General features: G+C 43.8%; 1 protein-coding gene across 3 annotated transcripts in view; it reads left to right on the plus strand.

The window, feature by feature from the left end:
- MEIOB (meiosis specific with OB-fold) overlaps positions 1 to 22,416 on the plus strand; it is a 28,656-nt gene extending 6,240 nt beyond the window's left edge. For all 3 annotated transcript variants that reach the window (XM_047839135.1, XM_047839134.1, XM_047839133.1), the window contains exons 4-14: positions 1,449 to 1,580; positions 3,253 to 3,325; positions 5,673 to 5,868; positions 8,942 to 9,042; positions 9,936 to 9,988; positions 10,083 to 10,178; positions 13,659 to 13,760; positions 14,316 to 14,469; positions 17,534 to 17,717; positions 18,427 to 18,513; positions 22,038 to 22,416. In XM_047839135.1, the coding sequence (XP_047695091.1) occupies positions 1,449 to 1,580; positions 3,253 to 3,325; positions 5,673 to 5,868; positions 8,942 to 9,042; positions 9,936 to 9,988; positions 10,083 to 10,178; positions 13,659 to 13,760; positions 14,316 to 14,469; positions 17,534 to 17,717; positions 18,427 to 18,513; positions 22,038 to 22,148 (1,289 nt within the window). In that variant the 3' untranslated portion in view covers positions 22,149 to 22,416. The remainder of the gene's footprint in view (positions 1 to 1,448; positions 1,581 to 3,252; positions 3,326 to 5,672; positions 5,869 to 8,941; positions 9,043 to 9,935; positions 9,989 to 10,082; positions 10,179 to 13,658; positions 13,761 to 14,315; positions 14,470 to 17,533; positions 17,718 to 18,426; positions 18,514 to 22,037) is intronic.
- The last annotated feature ends 684 nt before the right edge of the window (positions 22,417 to 23,100 follow it).

Consider the following 23,100-nt stretch of genomic DNA (forward strand, 5'->3'; position numbering starts at 1 on the left):
GCTCGAACTCGCAGACTGTGAGATCATGACCTGAGCCGAAGTCAGACGCTCAACCGACTGAGCCACTCAGGCACCCGTATTTCATGCGGTATTCTTAAGTTTGATGTAAATAATGAAGATGTCATCTTGCACCCATGCTTGCCTACACCTTCACTTATTTCATCATGATTAATTAGATAGAATTATCATTTGAATAGTTTGAGCAAATCCATATATCTGTTTTCTAAGCTCTAAAAGGAATAACTTAAAATACATGAATTAGAAAAATGTCAGTATTTAAACATTTGCTAAAATCACAACAGTGAAATACAATTTTTACCTATCAGACTGAGGGTAGAGAGCTGTTCCTGTGGTGTTTGACTACTTTTTATGCGTATATGCACAAAACTCCTTTTGGAGACAAGGCGTGCTTACTGACTTTAAGGAAACATTACACATGTATTAATATGTCTTCACTAAAAATTCAAGCAGTTACAGAAGGTTATATAGTTGAAAAATGAACTTTTTAATTCAGCCCCCAGCTCTTCTGAACCTAGTCTCCTTCCCGAAGGTAAACGCTAATAACAGTTTGGTAGATATCTGTAATTTATACATGTATGTTAGGTTGTATTTAAAAACATTTTTTTTAATGTTTATTTTTTTTGGGGGGTGGGTGGGTGTTGGGCAGAGAGAGAGGGAGACAGAATCTGAAGCAGGCTCCAGGCTCCAAATTGTCAGCACACGGCTTGACATGGGGCTGGAACTCAACGAACCAACCATGAGACCGTGACCTGAGCCAAAGTCAGTTGCTTAACTGACTGAGCCACCCAGGTGCCCCACTTTTAAAAAAAAAAATTAAAAAAAAAAATTGTTTTAGTGAGAGTGAGTTTAGGAGAGGGACAGAGAGAAAATCCCAGGCAGGTTCCACAGCCTGACGTGGGGCTCTATCCCACAACCCTGGGATCTTGACCTGAGCCAAAATCAAGAATTGGTTACTCTACCGTCCGGAACCACCCAGGCATCCCATGGTTGTATTGCTTTTTTAATCAGCAAAAAAACAGGGAAGAAATTTTATTTCAGGGGGAAAAGATGTTCCTGCTGACCCCTAGTGGCGCATTTGTTAGCACACATTTATTTATTTGAAGTAATTTAGATCTGAATTACGACTTAGTTTAAAATAATATCAGTAAGAGAGAAATTGCAGAACCTAAGCTACTATCTGTGTGGTTCAAGCCTAGGTGTCATTTCCCTCGAAATCCACAGATAACTGGGGAAAGAGAACAGAGGGGTCAGTCTTGAGGAGAGTTACCGACTGGCAGCTTTGAGATTCATACAGGCATAACATCGTAGAATTTGTATCTGAAATAATATTTTTACCATGTGTTTGAGTATGTTTTTTATCATAATAATCCTGTTTATTCAAACTTAAGAGTTTTCATTTGAAACATGAAAGCATTGGTTTCCCTTAGATGTTGGATCCGAGAGGTACACTTTCAGTTTTACCATTCGGGACTCACCAGCCCATTTTGTAAATGCAGCGTCCTGGGGCAGCGAAGGCTATATCAGATCTCTTTCTGACAGCTTTAGGATTGGAGAGTGTGGTAAGTGGGCATTGGTTCTTAAACTGTTTCTGTTAGACTATTATTCCTGTGATGTATTTGAGGGAGTCAAAATAAAACACGGTTCCTAATTCTCAAGAACCTTATCAGAAGGAAGGCGTGCAGCTTTTCATTGCTTGAAATCCATTAATGTGATACTCCCGTATTTTTACCAGGTAGCTTTACGATCTTTGTTTTCTTTCCTTTTTGAGTTTGCCTCAATACCTGTTGTAGCGATAGCCATTTGTCTTTCCGCAAACATGATAAGGCTGCCAGATAGCTGTTGATAAAACATAATGTTTGAATTTTAATGGGACTTTAAGAAGCTTTGCTTTCAGATTCAAATACCAAGTCTTTGGTATCCTTTGCCCATCCCAGGATCCCTCTGATGGGACAGAGTACTGTACTAAAAAACAAGGACTCTGGAAACAGATCTGGGTTCAAATGCTGGTTCCAACCCTTATTTACATCATGGCTTTGAGGAAATTTCTTAACCTTGTTGAGCCTCGACTATGCATTAGTGCCCTGTAGATTCTCGCGAGTGTTAAATGAGGTTGTGCGCCTGGTGTCAGTGCAGAACTTTGTCATCCGCTGGGTGGCAGCTCCAGCCTCGTGCGGGAGACAACACGTACACCAGCCCTCTTTCGTGGTAGGAAAAAAAGGGGAAGAGTAGCGCACATAATTGAACTATTCCTCTCCAGCGCTGCGGCATCCAGCAGGGTACTACGTGTTCCTGTGGCTTAGCACCTACTCGTACATTTATTCCCTTGTCTTGTGAGCTGGCAGCGTTGTTTGTAGTGTCTCTGTAACTGAGTGATAACATGTGGACTCTGAAGGCAGAAAACTGTGCAAACTTCACAGGGCCCAGGACAGTGAGAAACATTTCTTGGATGAATGCCAGTATGTTAGTTATGTGGAGCTCAAGACATATTTTGGTTTTAAACCATATGTGGATGGGTGTGAGGGTGAATGAGATAAGGGATTCTGAAAGCATTAAGGCTGACGATAATGATAAAGCTAAGTAGGATCTCAGTGTGGTGGAGTGAAAAGATTACAAATTTTGGATCAACAAGTGTAAGTCTAGCTCTACTGCTTTCTAGATATAAAACCTAAGAGAGTTATTTAACCTCTGTGACTTCTTTATTTGTAAAAAGGGATCATCATGGAGTGGTTGCGTGAGGAATTCGCAAAACGGCACAGAGAGGTCTCGTGTAGACCATAATGAGGAAACAGAAGCCCTAAAATGTTAAGTCATAAAGCTGATGAGTTGTGGAACTGAAATCAGGAGGTGGATTTTGTATCGCTCTTTCTGCCCCGAGGCTCTCGTTTCCCAAGGCGACAGTGAATGGGGTGACGTTCACTAAAAGTATAGGATTTATGGAAGGGCAAGTCATGACCAGATCACATGTGGAGACTGACTAGTCAACAAAGTAACGTTAATGCAGGTCATCAGTTGGGATTGAAACCCAAAACATAAGAAATGTCATCTGGGATCAAACTGATGGTCAAACCCTGGGCTTCTGTGCCTCACCGTGCCATAAGAAAAGGACCGTGAAGGATGCGTTAACACTGACTCGGAAGTTAGAAATAACATTGTAATGTTCATTGTTAGAAACACCTGTTCTTTATTTATCTAGTTACTCTTCTGTGATAGTATCTTTTCCTCCTCTTGTAGTGATCATTGAAAATCCTCTCATCCAACGAAAGGAATTAGAAAGAGAAGAAAAATTCAGCCCGGCAACTCCTGGGTAAATATTCCAGCACAGAGTCAACACCTTTGTGCGAGAGTGACCGTCGCTGTTAAGTGCCTGTGCGTCAGCTTAGCAGAGGGCTTACTGAGGGTAGAGGCTTCAGCCTGAAAATTAGAAGTTTAGTTCTTCCTCACAGTATTTACCTTGATTGTGAAGTAATGGACGTTGATACAGGAGTACATGAAAACTGGCTTTGTTACTTTTATTCTCGTGCTTAGATTTAGACAAATTTGACTCTAGTCACATTAAAGCTGAGCAACAGGAAGGACAGCTAAATCTTGTAAGTCCAGTATATGTGTCATAGCAAAAAGGTACGACTCTGGCTACATGCCTTACTCTCTTAGTTCGTGTTGTCTGGAAGCAGAGCCAGGAGGAGCTTTTGTGTGCAGGTGGTGGCTGTCAGGGGCCGCCTGTAACAATAGGGTCAGGGTAGAGCAGAGAGGCGGCTCTACCGGAGCCAGGTGGGAGCTCTGGAACGTGAGTGGCACCCCCGAAGGAAGGGCAGTGGGCTTCGGGCCCCGTGTTCGCAGGCCACTGGCGGCGTTCCATTCCCCGCTGCTGGCATTTCTGATGGAGGACGGTTCTCCAGAGAAAGGTGAGGCTGGTACAGGGCTGTCAGTGGGACTCTGTCCCACTACACACATACCCTCCCCCCTTCCATTCTGTCCTCGCCATATACCAGACCCCAGTTCTCGTTTCTGTGCAGCCACACAGATCTCTTTCCACTTTCTGAACACACTGGGCTCCGTGCACCGACACCACGTGCATTTCACTTCCCTCTGCACAGAGCAGTCTCCTCTCATCTGCTTTGGACGTTTGCTCCTTCTCCTCAGTGAAGTGTCCACTTGAACGCCACCTCCTTAGGCCTTCTCCATTTACTTTGTGTTAGTGGCCCTGCCAGTCCCTCGCTGGGACCTCGCCCTTTGCCCTTATCATCATAACCTGCGATCTGAAATGATTTCATTGCTGTCTGTCCCCCACTCATACCCGTGAGCTCCATGAGATCAAAGGTCTTGTCCGTCTTCTTACCACTGTATTCCCTCTGCCTAGACTAGGGTTTGGCACATAATAGCTCTCGGCAGATATTTATGGAATGAACGATGAATGGATGGAGGGAGGGTCAGGAGGAAGAGCATTTTTGGTAGAGGGAACAAGCCTGAAACCTCCTGGCATTTTCCAGAACAATTAATAGTAGGTTGAAGCATAGGAGACTGTTGCTATTTGACTATATTTGGTCTAAAAACTAGTGCGGGTGCAGGTGTACGTGTCACTCTCGTCATCTAGTATCTGATGTGGCTGGAATACAGGGCAAGGGCAGGGAGCAGTGGGAGGGAAAGCTGGAGAGAAGAGCAGAGAAACCTCACAGGCAGCTCTGCCTGCCTGCCTACCAACTTCATTCTCTAGCGATGGCTAGCCCAGAAGGTCTTTGAGCTGGGAAAGAATATGTTCATATTTGTGGTCGAGGAACATCACTTCAGCTACCTGAGCGGGGAAGGAAGCTTAGGAGACAAGGCGGTAGTTGGGGCGAGAAGTGATAAGATAAAACCCTGCAGAAGTAGGGGGGGGGTGTGGGAAGAGGGCCTGGGTTAGAGGGCTGGACAGAGGCTCCCGGAAGGGACTTGGGAGTTGATTGGCTGCACGGGGAGCGCACCTCAATTCAAGTTCAGTATGTAGATGTTGGGCATCTATTCCACAGAGAGCATCATTGGAGGAAGTCTATGCACGGTCCTGATGCAGGCAGGGAAGGGGGTGTCAAGAGATGGCAATGATGGGACACCCCCACCCTGACATTTCACAGTACTTTTATGCCCCTGTTTCACAGAGAACAAAACAGAAGCTCAGAGTTTTGGGCAAGGTCAGAAACTCGTATGCTTACAACTCGGGCACGGATTGGTCATCAGAACATTTTCTTTTTTTTTTTTTTTCCAACGTTTATTTATTTTTGGGACAGAGAGAGACAGAGCATGAACGGGGGAGGGGCAGAGAGAGAGAGGGAGACACAGAATCGGAAACAGGCTCCAGGCTCTGAGCCATCAGCCCAGAGCCCGACGCGGGGCTCGAACTCACGGACCGCGAGATCGTGACCTGGCTGAAGTCGGACGCTCAACCGACTGCGCCACCCAGGCGCCCCTTTTTAAAGATTTTTTTTTTCAACAGAAAATTTTCTTAATGAAAATACATTTTAGACAAAAAATATTGTACAACATTTTTCACTGTTTCTGTGGGTATAAATTGTCTTGATATAGTCTAAGTCACAAGCAAAAAGATAATTTAATGTGAACCTGGAAATATTTTTCTACCAGAAAGTCACTTGATTTTAACTATTTGTGTGTTTATAATTTAGCAACTGTAAACTATTGCTCAGTGAGAATCACTCCACCGTAAAAGTTTGTTCCAGTTATGAAGTGGACACCAAGCTCCTTGCTCTGATATACTTACCTATTAAAGAGTCTCGTGATTACTATTCACTGGGTGATATTGTTGCAAATGGACACAGTCTGGATGGAAAGATTATTAACGTGCTTGCAGCTGTGAGGTCGGTGAGTTAAAGCCTCAACAAAGCCAACCTCTCTTTGGCAGGGAGTCCTATCACTGCATTTCTGTTTGGAAAGTATTAACCAGTTGGAGCAAATTTTCTTGATCCATAGTCACTTGAATTCAGAAAATGGTACAAGTTCTCATCAACATCAAAGTAGCATTTTATCTGTGAGTGAGTAGCAAAAGAAAATCATATTTGAGTGTGAAATGCAGCACACTCATAAGTGATCTACTAACTGTACGAGAGCTTTTCATACTTGGGTTAAATAAAGACACGAATGGAAAGGGTAAATTCATTGACTTGAAGATCTGCAGGAAGTCTCCTGAAGGAGTGGAAGTTGGAAAACTCATGTCGTCCATTCGTGTGTGTGCTCGTGATATCCTGAGATGGGGGTGAGAATATCCACTGTGTGGCCGGTCTGTGACCTAATGCAGGCATCGTGGGGTGCTGCGGAGCCCCTCATCATCTCTCTCTCACAGTTGCTGCAGTGAGTTTCAAACTGTTGGTCAGACTAGTCACTTGGCAGGCATTTAGAGAGAGATCTCAAAAGTAAGGTTTCAGGGCCCCTGGGTGGCTCAGTGAGTTAAGCATCTGACTCTTGATCTCAGCTCAGGTCATAATCTCAGGGTCATGAGTTTAAGCTACTCTGTGCTGGGTGTGAAGCCTACCAAAAAAAAAAAGTTTCACTAAAAAAAGCTCATGAAGAAGATGAAAGGAGCAAGACCAATTCCTCAGTATATATAGTGATGATAGTCAAAGACCATATATATATATATATATATATATATATATATATATATATATATATGAAATAGCCTTGGGTATTGAAGATAATGTAGATAATGTTGTAAGTAATTGCTCATTGCTTTTCTGTATTAAATGACAGGGTTGATTCTCCCTGTTGACAGACCTGTGATGGTGAAGCCATGTCTGCTTTGCTGTCCACCTTAGCCCCAGCCTAGCACAGTGCCTGCCACATAGTGAGCCCTCGATATAATTCAGATCAGAGGAATAAATACCCTATATGAAAATATTGAAAAACAGAAGCGGTGCCTTGGTGGCTCAGTCAGTTAAGCATCCGACTTTGGCTGAGGTCGTGATCTCACAGCTCCTGAGTTCAAGCCCCGCATCAGGCTCTGTGCTGACAGCTCAGAGCCTGGAGCCTGCTTTCGATTCTGTCTCCCTCTCTCTGCCCCTGCCCCTGCCCCACTCATGCTCTGTCTCTCTCTCTCAAAAACAAATAAACATTTAAAAAAATTTTTTAAATTGGAGAGATCCCTTTCTGGGCAATTTATCTTGTTAAATTTTTTTTTTCAATGTTTACTTATTTTTGAGAGAGAGACAGACAGAGAGAGGGAGACACAGAATCTGAAGCAGGCTCCAGGCTCCGAGCTGTCAGCACAGAGCCCAACACAGGGCTTGAACTTCTGAACCCTGAGATCATGACCTGAGCCTAAGTCAGACCTTTAACCAATTGAGCCATCCAGGCGCCCTGGGCAATTTTAGCTTCTTAGGTAAAGGCGAAATATGATCTCAATTTCCCTGCAATTCCATATAATGCCATTATATTACAATGTAGTAAGAATTCTCTAAAACTCAGTATCGAGTATACACAGAAGCCTGCAACAGCTTTTCCTGCTTAACCGCCATGGGTCTGGTACTCTCTTCTGGGATGATGTTACCTCTTTGTTTTCCCATTCTTTCTTCTGCCATTTTGCTTCCATCCCTCTTTCACTTCCTTTTCTTCACATTTTTGTTTAACCCTTTCTCTCTTCTTTCTTACCTCTTTGTCTTCACTTTAGAGGCCTTTTCCTGTAATTCTCTTGTGTGCTGTGGTACGGCAGACCTCTGTCCTCCTCGGGCTGTCCTTTCCTCCGACTTTCCTTCTAGATCCTGCTCTATTGCTGGCAGCTGTGTCTTTCCTCAGCTCCTTCCCCTGGAGCTCAGCCCTGCCAGGAGATGCAGTGGTGACAGTAGCTTAAGGAGCAGCCGGCTGACTGCCCATGCTTGGGCCACTGCTATGCGGCTGTCAGAGGGGCCTGCTCTTAAATTTGAGAACTCCCTGGGGGGACGGAAGGGCCCCTGAGCTTACCTCCACTTCCGTGATCTTCTTATCCGCAATGTGGGTCAAACGAGATGGGGGTCAAAGTGCCCTCCCATACGTCCCTCATTTGGTCCTCACCACCTTATCCCTATGGAGGCGGCAAAGAAGGCATTGATACCATACCTGTGCTAGCAAGAAGAGGTTGCTGAGGCCTGGGAAGACTGAGCTCATTCAGTCACATATACTCCATGCCAGGCTCTGAGCCAAGCCACGGGGATCACAGGGTGTTGAAAATATACTTTCTATCCTCAGTGAGTCTACCTAGATGCCACCCAGGGGCTTGTCTTGGAGCATGGTTTTTGACATGTTGAAAACATCCCATAGTCTTAAAGCACATATTTCTGTATCTCTCTTTAATCAAAGTGTGTAACTTATAACTTCAGCTAAATATAGCTAGTTTAGATAAAAGATGTTAAAAAAAAATTTTTTTTAATGTTTGCTTATTTTTGAGAGCGGGGGGAGAGGGAGGGGCAGAGAGCGGGAGACTCAGAATCTGAAGCAGGCTCCAGGCTCTGAGCTGTCAGCACGGAGCCTGATGTGGGGCCCAAACTCCCGAACGGTGAGATCATGACCTGAACCGAAGCCGGACGCTTAACTGACTGAGCCACCCAGGCACCCCAGAAGATGCTTTCTAAAAATGTGTGTGTGTGTGTGTTTGTGTATGTGTGTGTGTGTGTATGTGTATGTGTTTGTGTGTGTGTGTGTGTGTGTGTGTGTGTGTGTGTGTGTGAGAGAGAGAGAGAGAGAGACAGAGAGAGAGAGAGAATCCCAAGCAGGCTGCACTGAGCCATTCAGATGACCCCTAGATAGAAGATTCTTTTAAAATCACCAAATATATAGTAGTGATTCTTTCTATTTTGATATTTTAATTTGATATTTAAAAGATAAAGATTTGAGTACTTCCATTAACAAACATTTAAGTACCTCTACAACTATAGGTGAAGAGTAATTATTTCCTTCAATTCCTGAGGTTGGAGAACCAAAATACTTTACAACTTCAGACCGAAGAAAAGGCCAGAGGTGTGAGGTGAAACTCTATGATGAGACGGAGTCTTCTTTTACAATGACATGGTAACCTCCCACATCTGTTCCAAACTGAAATCCCTGCTGTTGTCACCAAGACAGAATGCTTTTGTTTCACCAAAAAGATGATGGATTTCATAGTAGGAGAGGGGTAATGACTGGAGAGAAATGATTATTGGAGACTTTGCTCTTGTACGTTGACTTGTTACACTCTGTGCTGTAAGATTAACTTAAAATGAGATCTTTAGGCAGCACAGGATTGTTTAGATGGACTCCACTGTGACTGGTTCATTCTTGTTCTCTGCTTTATAACAAACAATGATTTATTTGGTCCCATTGGTAATAAACCAGCCAGATTTTCCCTGATTGCCTGGGTAGCATCCTGGAGTCAGGCTGTGGGAAGATGGTAGAAAAGCCAAGTGTTGTCCCAGGCTGCACCTGGGGCACCGTAGGGTAGGACGTGGCATTATCTAGACTCCAGAAGCCAGGGCACCAAAAAAACCCAAAAACAAACAAACAAAAAAAACATTAATGTGAAACAGGCCTTCAACCCATCAGGTCCCCTGAACAGTTTATCCAATGTGGGAGCCCTCTCTTAATGGTCTGACAGAGAGACTTTAAAGGCTTTCAATTTGTAGTCACTCAGTCCTAACTCGCCTGGAATGACCTAAGTAGTGGGCAAAGATGGAATTGATGGGGCAGAAGTTGTTAAAGATGAATAGTATCAAAGGAATGATTTATCACACAGTTGTTAAATGCTTTGTGAAATAGACCGGGTATCCTGCAAAATGCAGGAGAAGCCAGCATCCTTAACTTGTGCCTTGATAACTTGGGGAATCGTTAACTCCAGCCATTAGGACATTCTTTTTTTGGTAAATAAAGTGGTCACTGCCAGTTTTCCCTAATGTATTTGACTTTTGCTTCTTTTTAAAAATATGCAGTTGGGATAATGAATCTATTCTAGTTGCACAGAGCTGGATGCCACGAGAAACAGGTATGATACTGTGATGATTGTGTTCACTGTCTGTCATTTTTTATACCCCCCCCCCCACATAATAATTTTAAAATGGCTTTTTCCCCCTAAACAGTAATATTTGCCTCAGATGTAAGAATAAGTTTTGACAAATTTCGGAACTGCATGACAGCAACAGTAATCTCAAAAACCATTATTACAACTAATCCAGGTAAAAGGCTATCTGAAATTTCTTATCCCTTTGGAAATGTCTGTCTGACACATTTCAGTATTTGTGCAGTATATTTAAGAATGAAAACAGTGCTTGGATTTCATTTGAATTAAAAGTGAAAACTGCTTTATCTGCTTTACATTTATATTTCTTAAATTTGCAGCAAGCTATCTCTTTGCTGTGTTTACTAAAGAAATGTGAAAAACTAGATTCATTTTTAGAGTATCATCCCTTGTAATGATTTCTGAGAGATCAATGCTATTGATTGGATTACCTAAATTTCTGTTTTAAAAATAAATTCAGTTTTACTATATTCAGATAATTTCATACTGGAGTACTGAGAACATATACATAGTATCATTAGTTCATAGCATGAATGAAATACCCCTAAGGCCCACGGGCGTGGATGTTGAAAGCAGTCACAGTTTATTCCAGCATGCAGTCTGGGGAGCGGGATCTGGGGAGACGTGAGGGGTTGGCGCTTTTAAGGACCCTCAGAGCACTTTGTACTGCAGATAGAATGCTTAGCCTGGCACCAGAGCCGGAATGACCCTTCACAATCTCAGGAAGATGTAAATACGACAGCGTTCCCTCTCGAACAGCAGCTCACTCTGCCGGCCACTAACAGAGCATCGACACTGACCGGGAATTATAAAACAATTTTCTGTCTTTGAGCAAATCATTATCAGAATTTTTTAAAGTATGACCTAAAGCGACAAGACTCTGTTGTCTCCGTAAGTGCACTGGACCTTGCACATCTGCCCAGGGACGCTGTGTCCCTGAAAGTGGTGTCGTGGAAGGTGACGTGATGTGCCCTGGCTTGCCTTCGTTGAGATCTCATCTGCTGTGCACATGCTGTGTGCCAGGAATTCTCCTGGGGTCCAGTGACAAAACACAAATGTCTCTGCCCGCGTGATGCTCATGGTCTAGCAGGAGAGAGAGATAAGAAACAACAAAGATAACTCATCTGTGGATTATGAAGTATTTAAGAAGAAAAAGAGGAATGGGGTCAGGAGGGGCCAGAATGACATGGTGGGTATAGGGAAGGTTGGCCTCCTTGGGAAGGTGACATTTGAGCAGAGACGTGGTGAGGCAGTGAGAGGGTTAACCACAGGAAAGAGCGCCAGGCAAAGGAGCAGCCAGTGCAAAGGCCCAGAGGCTGGAGGGAGCCTGCTTGTGGGTAGAACAGCAAGGAGGCCAGTGTGGCTGCAGCTGATGGAGCACAGGCAGGAGGAGGTGTCAAGGTCGGAGGGGAGGGTGGGTCTCAAGAAGGCTTTATAGGCTAATGAGAGGTCATAGGGAAGGGGAACCAGGTCAGGATTTGGAGCAGAGGGTGGCATTTTCTATGAACTAAAAGGATCGCTCTAGCTGCTTTTTATAAATCGATGGTGGCACAACTGTGATCTATTCTCAACATTTAAGACAAGACTGCACTCTTTGGTTCCTTTTCTTTCCATTTCTTTCCTTGAGAGGAATACTATGGTTTATTATTTTTTAATAATTTATCAATATTAATAGTTTTAATAGTATTATATAGAGTAATGTCAATGATTAAGAAATCTCCATCCTTTAAGGGTAAATTAGGCCTGGGAAAATTTCTTTTTTTTTTTTTTTTTAAATTTTTTTTTTCAATGTTTATTTATTTTTGGGACAGAGAGAGACAGAGCATGAACGGGGGAGGGGCAGAGAGAGAGGGAGACACAGAATCGGAAACAGGCTCCAGGCTCTGAGCCATCAGCCTAGAGCCCGACGCGGGGCTCAAACTCCCGGACCGCGAGATCGTGACCTGGCTGAAGTCGGACGCTTAACCGACTGCGCCACCCAGGCGCCCCAGGCCTGGGAAAATTTCTAAAAGACATTTGGGTTTGTCTGTTGGAAAAGGTTATCAAGCTCACTAGGACAAAACTCTAAGTTAATGAGACACATATTCAATGGATGCTGTCTATTTGGTTCTGAAAACAGATGCAAAGGTGAAATGTCAAAGTGTTTGAGCAATGCCAGCATCACCTGTAATTGATGCTGTGAATAGACAGTGAAGAGACACCTGTTTCTCAAAGCGAAAAGGAGAGTACTCAGGAGGGTGTGTGAATTTTCATGTGCATATTTCAAAAAGAATTTCAATGTTTGTTTGTTTTGAGACAGATAGAACATGAGCAGGGGAGGGGCAGAGAGAGAGGGAGACACAGAATCTGAAGCAGGCTCCAGGCACAGAGCCCGACGCAGGGCTCGAACCCACGAACCACAAGATCATGACCTTGGCTGAAGTCGGTCACTTAACCAACTCAACCACCCACGCGCGCCTCATGTGCATATTTAATCACCCTTATTTCTAATTTCCTGGGCTATACCAGCCAAGTAGAAATTAAAAACCTCTACTGGCTTAAACTGTCATCCTAGCTTTGCTTATGGCTTTCTCTGCCCTGTGAGTGTCCACCACACAGGCCTGAGAACCTTGTCGTTGGCAGGGATCTTCATAGCCACACCTGCAGGGGGGTAGGGGGTGGGGGTGGGGGGCCGTGGTTGGATTTCTGTGACCTCGGTCCAGCCCCTGCCCCTGTCTCCAGTGCCACAGTTCCGTCCATGGTTCTGAAACATGCATTCATTCACTCACTCACTTACAAATATCTGTTGAATGCCTTTTATTTGCCAAGCACTGAGATGACGTGAGTCCTTTCTGGAAGAAGGCCGGACACGATGGATGGATGGTCAGATGAGTGAAAGGACAGTCACTGTACTGGGTATGAGAGCCTCAGGGCTGGAAAGGCAGAAGCCCTGCTCACAAGGAATTTCAGGATGGTTCTGTGAAAGCTCAGTGATAGGACTCCAGATTGAACAGGAGTGAGCGAGAAGTGCCTGCCTCTGCCCCGGGGCTCAGTGGGGAGGGGCCCCCGCAATGGCAGGTCTACAGAGTGTTGGAGTCGGTCAGGGAGGGCTGAAAGGTCGTCAGGTGTTGGAGGTTGGGGGCTTGGGCTGAAGGTGTCAGGGTCACATGGAAACCTTCTGGTACACATTCTGACTATTCCTGAGAATACTTGTATTCCAAGTCGAGGAGCAAGACTTTCAAATAAACTTAAAAATTTTTTTCTGATCAGAAAAGAAATGCATATAAAATTCAGAAAATACTAAAAGCAAAAAGGGAAAACAACACCTATACTCCTACTATTTTACAAGAGAATCATTTCTTTGACACATACTCTTCCAGATAACCTTGCATATCTATGTGTGTGTGTGTGTGTGTGTGTGTGTGTGTGTGTGTGTGTGTGTGTATTTAATTTAAAGGAAATTGTTCCACATAGTTTTGTAAGCTGCCCTTTAACAATGTCTGGTCTACATCTCTTCACTGAATAGACTGCTGATGGCTGCACAAGATCCTATTTATGTTTTCATATGCCTTTACTTATTGAAAATCATTTTGGATCACTTGCAGTTATCTAAAAAGTGATCCATTGTTTTTCATTTATTGTGCATTTTTTATTTAAGATACACCAGAAGCTAACATCCTGTTGAATTTTATAAGAGAGAATAAAGAAACAAATCCTCTGGATGGTGAAATCGACAGTTATCTGAAAGATTCCATAAATTGTAAGCGACCTTTAAATGTTATTTGGATTTTTAAAAGGAAGTACTTTGTTTTACACAGTAAAAGATACCATATTCTTATTCTGTAACTGCTATATTTCCACTTTCTCAAAGGTTGTATAAAACTTTTAGAGGTTTCTAAAACCTTTTGCCAATCTCATGGGAGCTGAAAACTTGAGTTGACTGTCTTTTTCTTACTTTTAAGAATTATTTACGTATGTAGATAGGAGTCCTTTTTATCCTCTAAGATTGCTAGCATGCCCACTCTGAGGCTTGCCTTCCCACGCTTTTACTGGTGTCTTCTGATGACCAGAAAGTCTTCAATGAAATAAAATGAATTAAAATTCCCATTCTTTTCCTTTTTTTTTTTTTTGCTTTTTTTTTGTTGTTATGTCCATTTATATAATCAGGTTTAATATAGCAGATATAATAATTTTTCTGTTACTTAACTGAACCTGTTACACGTTCTCATTTGAACTTTATAGTTTTTCTATTTGGATATAATCTTTTGGAGTTCTTCGAATACATAGAGAGCTGTTAATTACTTTTTATTTTTAGTAAATGCAATAGTTGATGTCTATACAGTTGAACAATTAAAGGTAAAAGCTTTGAAGAATGAAGGGAAAGCCGACCCTTTCTACGGGATTCTTTATGCTCACATTTCTACACTGAACATTGATGGTGCAACCACAACTGTCATTCGACGCCGATGGTAAGCAGACATATTACTGTCAGCAAAGTCATTCTTGTAAGAAATAAAGACCAACTAACGTTAATAAATTTTAAGCCCTACAAAAGTTAAAGATATTCTTTGAAATAACAGTGGTTATATATTTGAACGAAAGGTATAAATGAATAACCCATACTTAAGTTTCCAAGACAGACTACTTAGGTTGAAAGATTATAATTGCCTTATATTTTTTTTAATGTTTATTTACTTTGGAGAGAGAGAGAGAGAGTGAGTGAATGAGTGGGGGCAGAGAGAGAGGGAGACACAGAATCCCAAGCAGGCTCCAGGCTCTGAGCACAGTGCCTGACGTGGGGCTCGAACTCACAAGCCGCGGGATCATGACCTCAACTGAAGTCAGATGCTTAACCAACTGAGCCACCCACGTGCCCCAATAATTGCCTTTAAAAAAAGATTTTAAGTAATCCCTATACCCAGTGTGGGGCTCAAACCCATAATCCTGAGGTCAAGAGTCGCACACTCCACTAACTGAGCCAGCCAGGTGCCCCTATAACTGCCTTTAAACAAAAAGTTCCTTTTTTTTAAGAGTCTCATGCTCTACCGACTGAGCTAGCTGGGCAAAAAGTTCCTTTTTTAAAAATATTTATTTTTGACAGAGAGGTAGAGCATGCAAAAATGGAGGCGGGGCAGAGAGGGGAGGGCAGAGGATCCAAAGCGGGCTCTGTGCTGAGAGCTCAGCCCAACGCGGGGCTCAGACCCACAAACTGTGAGATCATGACCTGAGCTGAAGTCAGACCGCTCAACCAACCCAGCCACCCAGGCGCCCAAGCTTTCTCTCTCTCTCTCTCTTTTTTAATGTTTATTTATTTTGAGAGACAGCGAGAGAGAGCAAGGGAGAGAGGGAGAGAGAATCCAGCAGGCTCCATGCTCAGCGTGATGTGGGGCTCCATTCATGACCATGAGATCATGACCGAGCCAAAATCAAGAGTCAGCTGCTTAACTGACTTAGCCACTCAGGTGCCCCTATAATTGTCTTTTAAGGTAAAATTTGATTTGCTGTGTTTCTGTAGTCACAAAATAAAAAGATATAATACTGCCAGAAACTTTGAACTGAGATGACAAGTGACAGCATTTAAAATTTTTCCTTATTTTTGAGAGAGAGAGAGCACATGTGCATACCCACAAATGGGGGAGGGGCGGGGCAAAGGAGAGACAGAATCCCAAGCAGGGTCCACACCCTCAGCACAGAGCCCAACTTGGGACTCAAACTCACAAACCGTGAGGTCACAACCTGAATCTAGATCAAGAGTCAGACACTCAACAGACTGTGCCACTCAGACGCCCTTAGCATTTAAAAAAAAATTCTTTTCAGCTGTGGGCGCCTGAGTGGCTCAGTCGGTTAAGCATCTGACTTCAGCTCAGGTCATGTCTCATGGTTCATGAGCTTGAGCCCTACTTCTCTGTGTCTCTGCTCCTTGTGGTATTTCTCTCTCTCTCTCTCTCTCTCTCTCTCTCTCTCTCTCTCTCTCTCCCCTCTCCCCTCTCCCCTCTCCCTCTCCCTCCCTCCCTCCCTTCCTCCTTTCTGCCCTCCCTCGTCTCTCTCTCTTAAAAAAAATTATTTTCAGGGGCGCCTGGGTGGCGCAGTCGGTTAAGCGTCCGACTTCAGCCAGGTCACGATCTCGCGGTCCGTGAGTTCGAGCCCCGCGTCAGGCTCTGGGCTGACGGCTCAGAGCCTGGAGCCTGTTTCCAATTCTGTGTCTCCCTCTCTCTCTGCCCCTCCCCCGTTCATGCTCTGTCTCTCTCTGTCCCAAAAATAAATAAAAACGTTAAAAAAAAAATTATTTTCAGCCACATGGTAAATATGATTTCTAGCCTCTCCTAGGTCAAAGTTATTGTACAAAAGCAAACCCCAGTAGATTTAATAATCTTAGCCAAAAGATGCTTAGCAAGAAACATCTAGGACGTTACTATGAATTTTTGTAATTGAAAATTTTATTGAGATAGTTGTAGACTCACATGGAGTTTTAAGAACTAATAAAGAGAATCCATGGACACTTTCTCCACTTCCCTCCGATAGGAACATTTTATGAAACTATAGTATTACATCGTAGCCAGGGTATTGATATTAATTCAATCTGATGATTTTTATTCAAATTTCACCAGACTGACATACAGTCATTTGTGTGTGTGTGTGTGTGAAGTTCTATGTAGTTTTATTACATGTGTAGCTTTGTGTATCTACCACCACAGTCAGGATACTGATCTATGGATTTTAAAAACATTTTATGATTTGATATCAAAGTTGAAAAAAAACCAGTGTGGAGGTGGCGATGTATGTCAGGTGTTTACTTTTTGAAAAATATTTTTCAAAAACTTTTTGAAAATTTTAATGTCTTTCTCATTTTTTCCTACATCTTTAATATTGATACGTGAGGAAAAGCATCTGAAATTTAGCTTAAAAGTGATACGTGCCCAGACAAGAAAGCACCGTCTTCAGATCGCCCCTCCACTTGAGAAACTTGAGTCGGTCTTTCTGTTCCAAGTGGCTAAAGCAGACTGCTCCAAACATATGGAACAGCATGTAATTCCCCTAAAGAGAGAAGAGTGGGCTCCTGGCAGTACTAACAGCATTCAGGGTGTGAACTTGACCACCCCTAGGATTTTTCTGTCAACATGTGGAGGCCTAGTACAGAAGCATCATGTGAGCATTTGTCGAACCCGGGCTTTCCGGGGACAGGACATGATCCTTGCCCTCAGCGCCCTGAGCCAGGGAGACTAGACGGACGTACCTGCAGTGTCAAGGAATAGGCCGTGACAGATTTCCAGGGCTGAGAGCCGGTCCTGCCGCTGTCTGCAGAAGGGAAGGGGTGAAGGAGCCCCAGCAGGGGGATGCAGGGCAGTGGAAAATGGGATTGACCGCAAATTGTGGTGTTGCCTGCTTCGCCCGTCCGTCTGGCATTGCATTGCTCTAAGGGCTCCGGAAGTCCTTACTCTGGTTTAGACTTTTAAGGGAACGTGGTTCTTCAGCTAGAGATCAGGTTGGTCATTTACGCCCTCACCTGTTATCACTGTCTTTGTTGCTTTTCAGCTCGGGCTGTGGATACGTTATGAAGGAAGCATCCGGCACCTGCCCTACTTGCCACCGAGATTCTTTGGAACTTAAATCTGTTTTTCTCAGCTTCCACTTGCTAATTGATGTCACTGACCACACAGGCACCCTCCATGCCTGCAGCCTCACGGGAGGTGTTGCAGAGGAGACTTTAGGCTGCACGGTAAGTAGCAGAAAGGAACGTGTGTTTAGAAATAATTCTAGATTGAATTCTCTTCCCCCAAACATAGGTTATTTCAGTGGACATTTGATAGAAATTAAGTCATTAATAAAGAGGTCTGGGGGAAAAATCAGTCTTGATGGAAACACACATTGCTTTAGTGAAGAAATAATTGCACGTTTGCCAATCACCGCGAATCTCGCTGCTGGGAATAGTGCTGGAGGCTGTTGGCTGCAGTGGAGAAAAACCTTCTCTGTAGTCACAGTGGGCAGAACAGCGCATTGGGGGGTGCCGATCGGTGGTGAGACAGAAGGAGGGTTTGGCGACGCGCCACGACCAGCTGCGCAAAGTGAGCCCGATGCAGGCAGCGCACACGGTGGCCTCCATCGGGACGGCAGCAGATACTTAGGGGCGTGTGGGCTTGATGACAGGCATGTGTTTTTTATGGTGAGAACCCGCTCCTGAAGTTTACCATTAAACCTCGGTCCCAAGCGGTTTCTAGTTTGTGAAGGGGAGTTTTCTGGACTGAGCCACCTGACTCCCTTCAGGGGTTTCCTTCAGAGCCTTTCCGACCTCTCCTCCATTTAGAGAATTGAGCTGTCACTTGTGTGAATAAAATCCCAGTCAAGTGAGCAGATTGAAGCTCCACATTGCTGTCAAGATGAGTTATTTATACAGACTTCGGAAATGTGTGTTTGATCGTTTTAACCAGGTGAATGAGTTTCTTACAATGACGGATGAACAGAAAACAGCGCTGAAGTGGCAGTTTCTTCTGGAGAGAAGCAAACTTTACTTAAAAGTTAGTATATTTTACAGTACTATGTCATTCTATATATTCAAGTAATAAGAAAATCCTAGAGTAAGACCTAGAAAGTTCGGGAATTTGTTATTTTTAATGCCCAATTCCACATGTGCAGAAGGACTTGGCTACTGTGGAAACAATGCAAGTCATCTGTTTTGTTTTGTTTTGTTTTGTTTTTTTTCCCCGTAAAGTATAAAGGGACTCTACAGGACACCAAAGAAATAGACCAGCAAGGGGTGCCTGGCTGGCCCAGTCGGTGGAGGGTGGGATTCTTCATCTCAGGGTTCTGAGTTCAAGGCCCACGTTGGGTGTAGAGATTACTTAAAAATAGGATCTTTAAAAGAAAGAGAGAAAGAAATAGACCAACAAAGACACTGTTAGGTTAACTCCAAGGCAGTGCACTGGGCTGTCAAAGCTGGTCCTCGCCCTGCCCCACCTGTGTGGCAGTGCCCCTCAGTTCAGTAAGCAGAATTGGATGGCACGGTCACATGCGTGGGTGTGGGGGGCTACACAGTCTCCGGGTTTGAACTCTAATCCCGCCACTCAGCCTCTGTGACCCTCTAAAATGCTGTGATCCTGCTGCTCTAACCAGAGCGGGGCCGCAGCATTGGGGGGAGGGGGTGGTGTCACAGAATCTTAGTATTAAAGGGGAAAGGGGACTGAGACACACTCCTGTTGTTTTGCAAATGCGGAAAATGGAACCAAGAAATACTGCTACTTGTGCCAGGTCACAGGTGAGATAGGGCTGCAGCCTACGTGACTCCTCTCCTTCTGCCAGTCTGAAAAGTTTTCTCCTTCACACTCTTCAAAGTTTTCAAGCTCCTCTTTCAGAGAATTATATCTGTCTGTATTTACTGCACGAGGACGTAACATCGAGAACAACCTAAAACACGTTCATGAGCACACATTCCTTTAACAGTCTGCAATGTCGTCATCTCATGTTTCATAGCCTCTGGGAAACCACCGTGTGTTCTGTGGAAGAATGAGAGTAAAAAGGCCAACCGCGTCTTAGTATAATCACGGAAGTAGTTGTGATCTCACAGAGACTCTAAAATAGTCTTTGAGAACACTGCATCTCCACCAGCCCAGCCTCAGAAGCAGGTGTTCCCATTTTCCAGTGGCTTCTTTCCTTGTGGCCTCAAGCATATCCGAGTGGGTTACCGACATGGAGTTACCTATGGTCTCACTGATATTTCTAGGACCTTGCTTTGAGACTTCTTCATTGCTAGGCCTAAGGGGGAAATTGCAAGGATATGCTGTGTCTCTTCCACCATTAGCATGGGTCCATGTGAATACTGTCCGTTACCAACTCAGAATATACTCAGATCTATGACCGACTTTGTTTTCCCTCCAAATACGAGGTGCAAGTTGCTAATGAATTTGATCAATTTAAATTCATGGCAAGTTACTTGCAGTTTTCCTAACTCAATTCAAACATACCAATAAATTGCTCTCAAGTAAATATTGTACCTTCCCAAAGAATATTTTTAAAAAGTATTTAAGTCAGATTGAACAAAGATTTTAAGCAGATATAAAATGGTCATATCACAGGGCCACCTGGGTGGTTCAGTCAGTTAGGTGGCCCATTTTGGCTCAGGTCGTGATCTCATGGTCTGTGAGTTCAAGTCCCATGTTGGTCTCTGTGCTGACAGCTCAGAACCTGGAGCCTGCTTGGGATTCTGTGTCTCCCCCTCTCTCTGCCCCTTCCCTGCTCACTCTGTCTGTCTCTCAGAAATAAACTAAAAAGTTAAAATGATCATAATACAAAATGTAATAAAGATCTTGGGGCACCTGGATGGCTCAGTCGGTTAAGCGGCCGACTTCGGCTCAGGTCATGATCTCACAGTCCGTGAGTTCGAGCCCCGCGTCGGGCTCTGTGCTGACAGCTCAGAGCCTGGAGCCTGCTTCTGATTCTGTGTCTCCCTCTCTCTGTGACCCTCCCTCGTTCATGCTCTGTCTCTCTCTGTCTCAAAAATAAATAAACATTAAAAAAAAAACTAAAAAAAAGTAATAAAGATCTTGAGAATCAAATACAATTTATCAATTATTTTAAATCAGTTAAAAAATGACAAAAAGTATTGTTGTACAGATGGGGTATTTTGTATATGCATATTTCAATTAAAAATAGGGGTGCCTGCGGGGGCTTAGTCAGTTGAGTGTCCAACTCTTGATTTTGGCTCAGGTCATGAGCTCATGGTTTGTGAGATCGAGCCCCACACACTGGCTTCCGCGCTGAGTGTGGAGCCTGCTTGGGATTCTCTCTGTCCCTCTGCCCCTGCCCCCCCCCCCCTCTCTCTCTCTCTCTCTCTCTCTCTCCCCTTCAAAACAAACAAACAAAACTATGGCTACTTCAAATGGTTTAGTTGGAGGGATTTCAAAAGAAGGTATTTTAATGTTTTAAAACACATGGTGATATTACTACAGGTCCTTTTTAAGTCTGATGTTAGTGTCAAATGATTTCCAAAAAGGGTAAAGCCATGACTGTCATACAAAAATAAAATGAACACATCAAAGATTTAATTCAATTCATTAGTTAGTGAAGAAACCAGGAATGTGTCCTCCCTGAATGAATTCAGAGGAGAACCGGGAGAAGAGGCATAAAGGCAGGCTACCAGCAGTGCTGAAGCGGGCTTCTGTGCACCTGCAGAGTGGTCCTTCTGCAGGGCAGAGTGGTCGAGTCCTCACCCAGATGGAGTTTATCTGGATTTCTCCGAGTGGGACCACTATTTGCTTCACTATCTGTTTCCTGCAACTTAAAAACCGCTCCATCAAGGCCCTGAAAAGTGCTGCCGAATGAGGCAGCTCCAGCGCTCCGGCCAGCCGCACCCCGACTGGGGGAGGGGGTGGGGACGCTCCATGGGAAGGTGCCCACGGAGCTTCGTTGCCCAGTTCAGTCTTGCAGTGTTTCCTGCCAGGAGTCTTTTCCTAGTAGTCTTTGAAAGTAAACCAGCTAGCTGATGTGCCCTTCTGCCCTGCGTTAAATAAAATGTTGGTGAAGGTGCTTTATTGTCAGAAGGGAGACGTTGTTATCAATAAAGCACATCACCACGTCCCCATAGCCTGACAGATTAGGTCGCCACCACGGGTTAACATCTGTCACAGCTGCTGGCTTGACACACTTTATTTTATGCATGATTGTACGCATGTAACCTCTGCACCCAATGTGGGGCTTGAACTCATGACACTGAGATCAAGAGGTACATGCTCCACTGACTGAGCCAGCCGGTGCCCCTTGAAGACACTTTAAACCCTTCTTTTTGTTAAGTATTGGATTTGAAACTCCAATTTTCCTACCAAAGAGAAATGCCATGAAACAAATAACATAGATTTTTACAAAATCAGCATCAGGAGCCACATCTATAATTTCTCTCCAAACTGGCCCTGAGACTGGGCTCTCTCGTGGCTCTCTTGTGCTCACTGGTTTTCAACTTTATATACGTGGTGGTTTTTAAAGTTAACTCCCTCTCTCTCTCTCTCTCTCTCTCTCTCTCTCTCTCTCTCTCTCTCTTTTCTCCCTGCAGTTCTTTTTATCACATAGAGCAAGGGGTGGACTGAGAGTTAGCGTGCTCTCTTGTAAGCTTGCAGACCCTACTGAGGCAAGCAAGAACTTGTCTGGACAAGGAAATACTTAAAACAGGGTGTTTTAAACTCTGAACAAGGATATGAGCTTCGACTCCCTGGAAAGTGGAAAACGAGTTTGAAGATTATGGATGAAATTGTATTTTGTTCAAATGTGGTAAAAAATGTTTCTATAAATTGTTATTATGTTACCTTCTGCAGTTGGTTGAGAGGGGTGAATCTTAAAATCTCTCATACAACCCAGCTCCTTTGTCAGAAGTCCTTTTCTTCCAGCTTTGCCCAAGTTGGAAAACGTTTGCATGAATTAATAAACAAGTTTAATCTTCCCCACAGATATGAATGATTTCTTTTTTTTTTTTTAATTTACATCCAAGTTAGTTAGCATGTAGTGTCACAATGATTTCAGGAGTAGATTCCTTGATGCCCCTTCCCCATTTAGCCCGTCCCCCCCCAACCCCTCCAGTAACCCTCTGTTTGTTCTCCATATTTAAGAGTCTCTTCTCTTTTGTCCCCTCCCTGTTTTGATATTATTTTTGCTTCCCTTCTCTTATGTTCATCTGTTTTGTATCTTTAAAAAAAATTTTTTTAACGTTTATTTTTGAGACAGAGAGAGACAGAGCATGAACGGGGGAGGAGCAGAGAGAGGTAGACACAGAATCTGAAACAGGCTCCAGGCTCTGAGCTGTCAGGACAGAGCCCGACGCGGGGCTTGAACTCACGGACCGTGAGATTATGACCTGAGCCGAAGTCGGCCGCTTAACCGACTGAGCCACCCAGGCGCCCCTGTTTTGTGTCTTAAAGTCCTCACATGAGTGAAGTCCTATGCTATCTGTCTTTCTCTGACTGATTTCACTTAGCATAATAGCCTCCAGATCCATCCACGCAGTTGAAAATGGCAAGATATCATTCTTTTTCATTGCCAATATACGAGTGTATCGATATACGAGTATCAATAATACTCCATCGTATAAATATACCCCATCTTCTTTATCCATTCATCCATCG

Source organism: Prionailurus viverrinus, chromosome E3, assembly GCF_022837055.1.
Source record: "Prionailurus viverrinus isolate Anna chromosome E3, UM_Priviv_1.0, whole genome shotgun sequence".
Taxonomy (NCBI): Eukaryota; Metazoa; Chordata; class Mammalia; order Carnivora; family Felidae; genus Prionailurus; species Prionailurus viverrinus.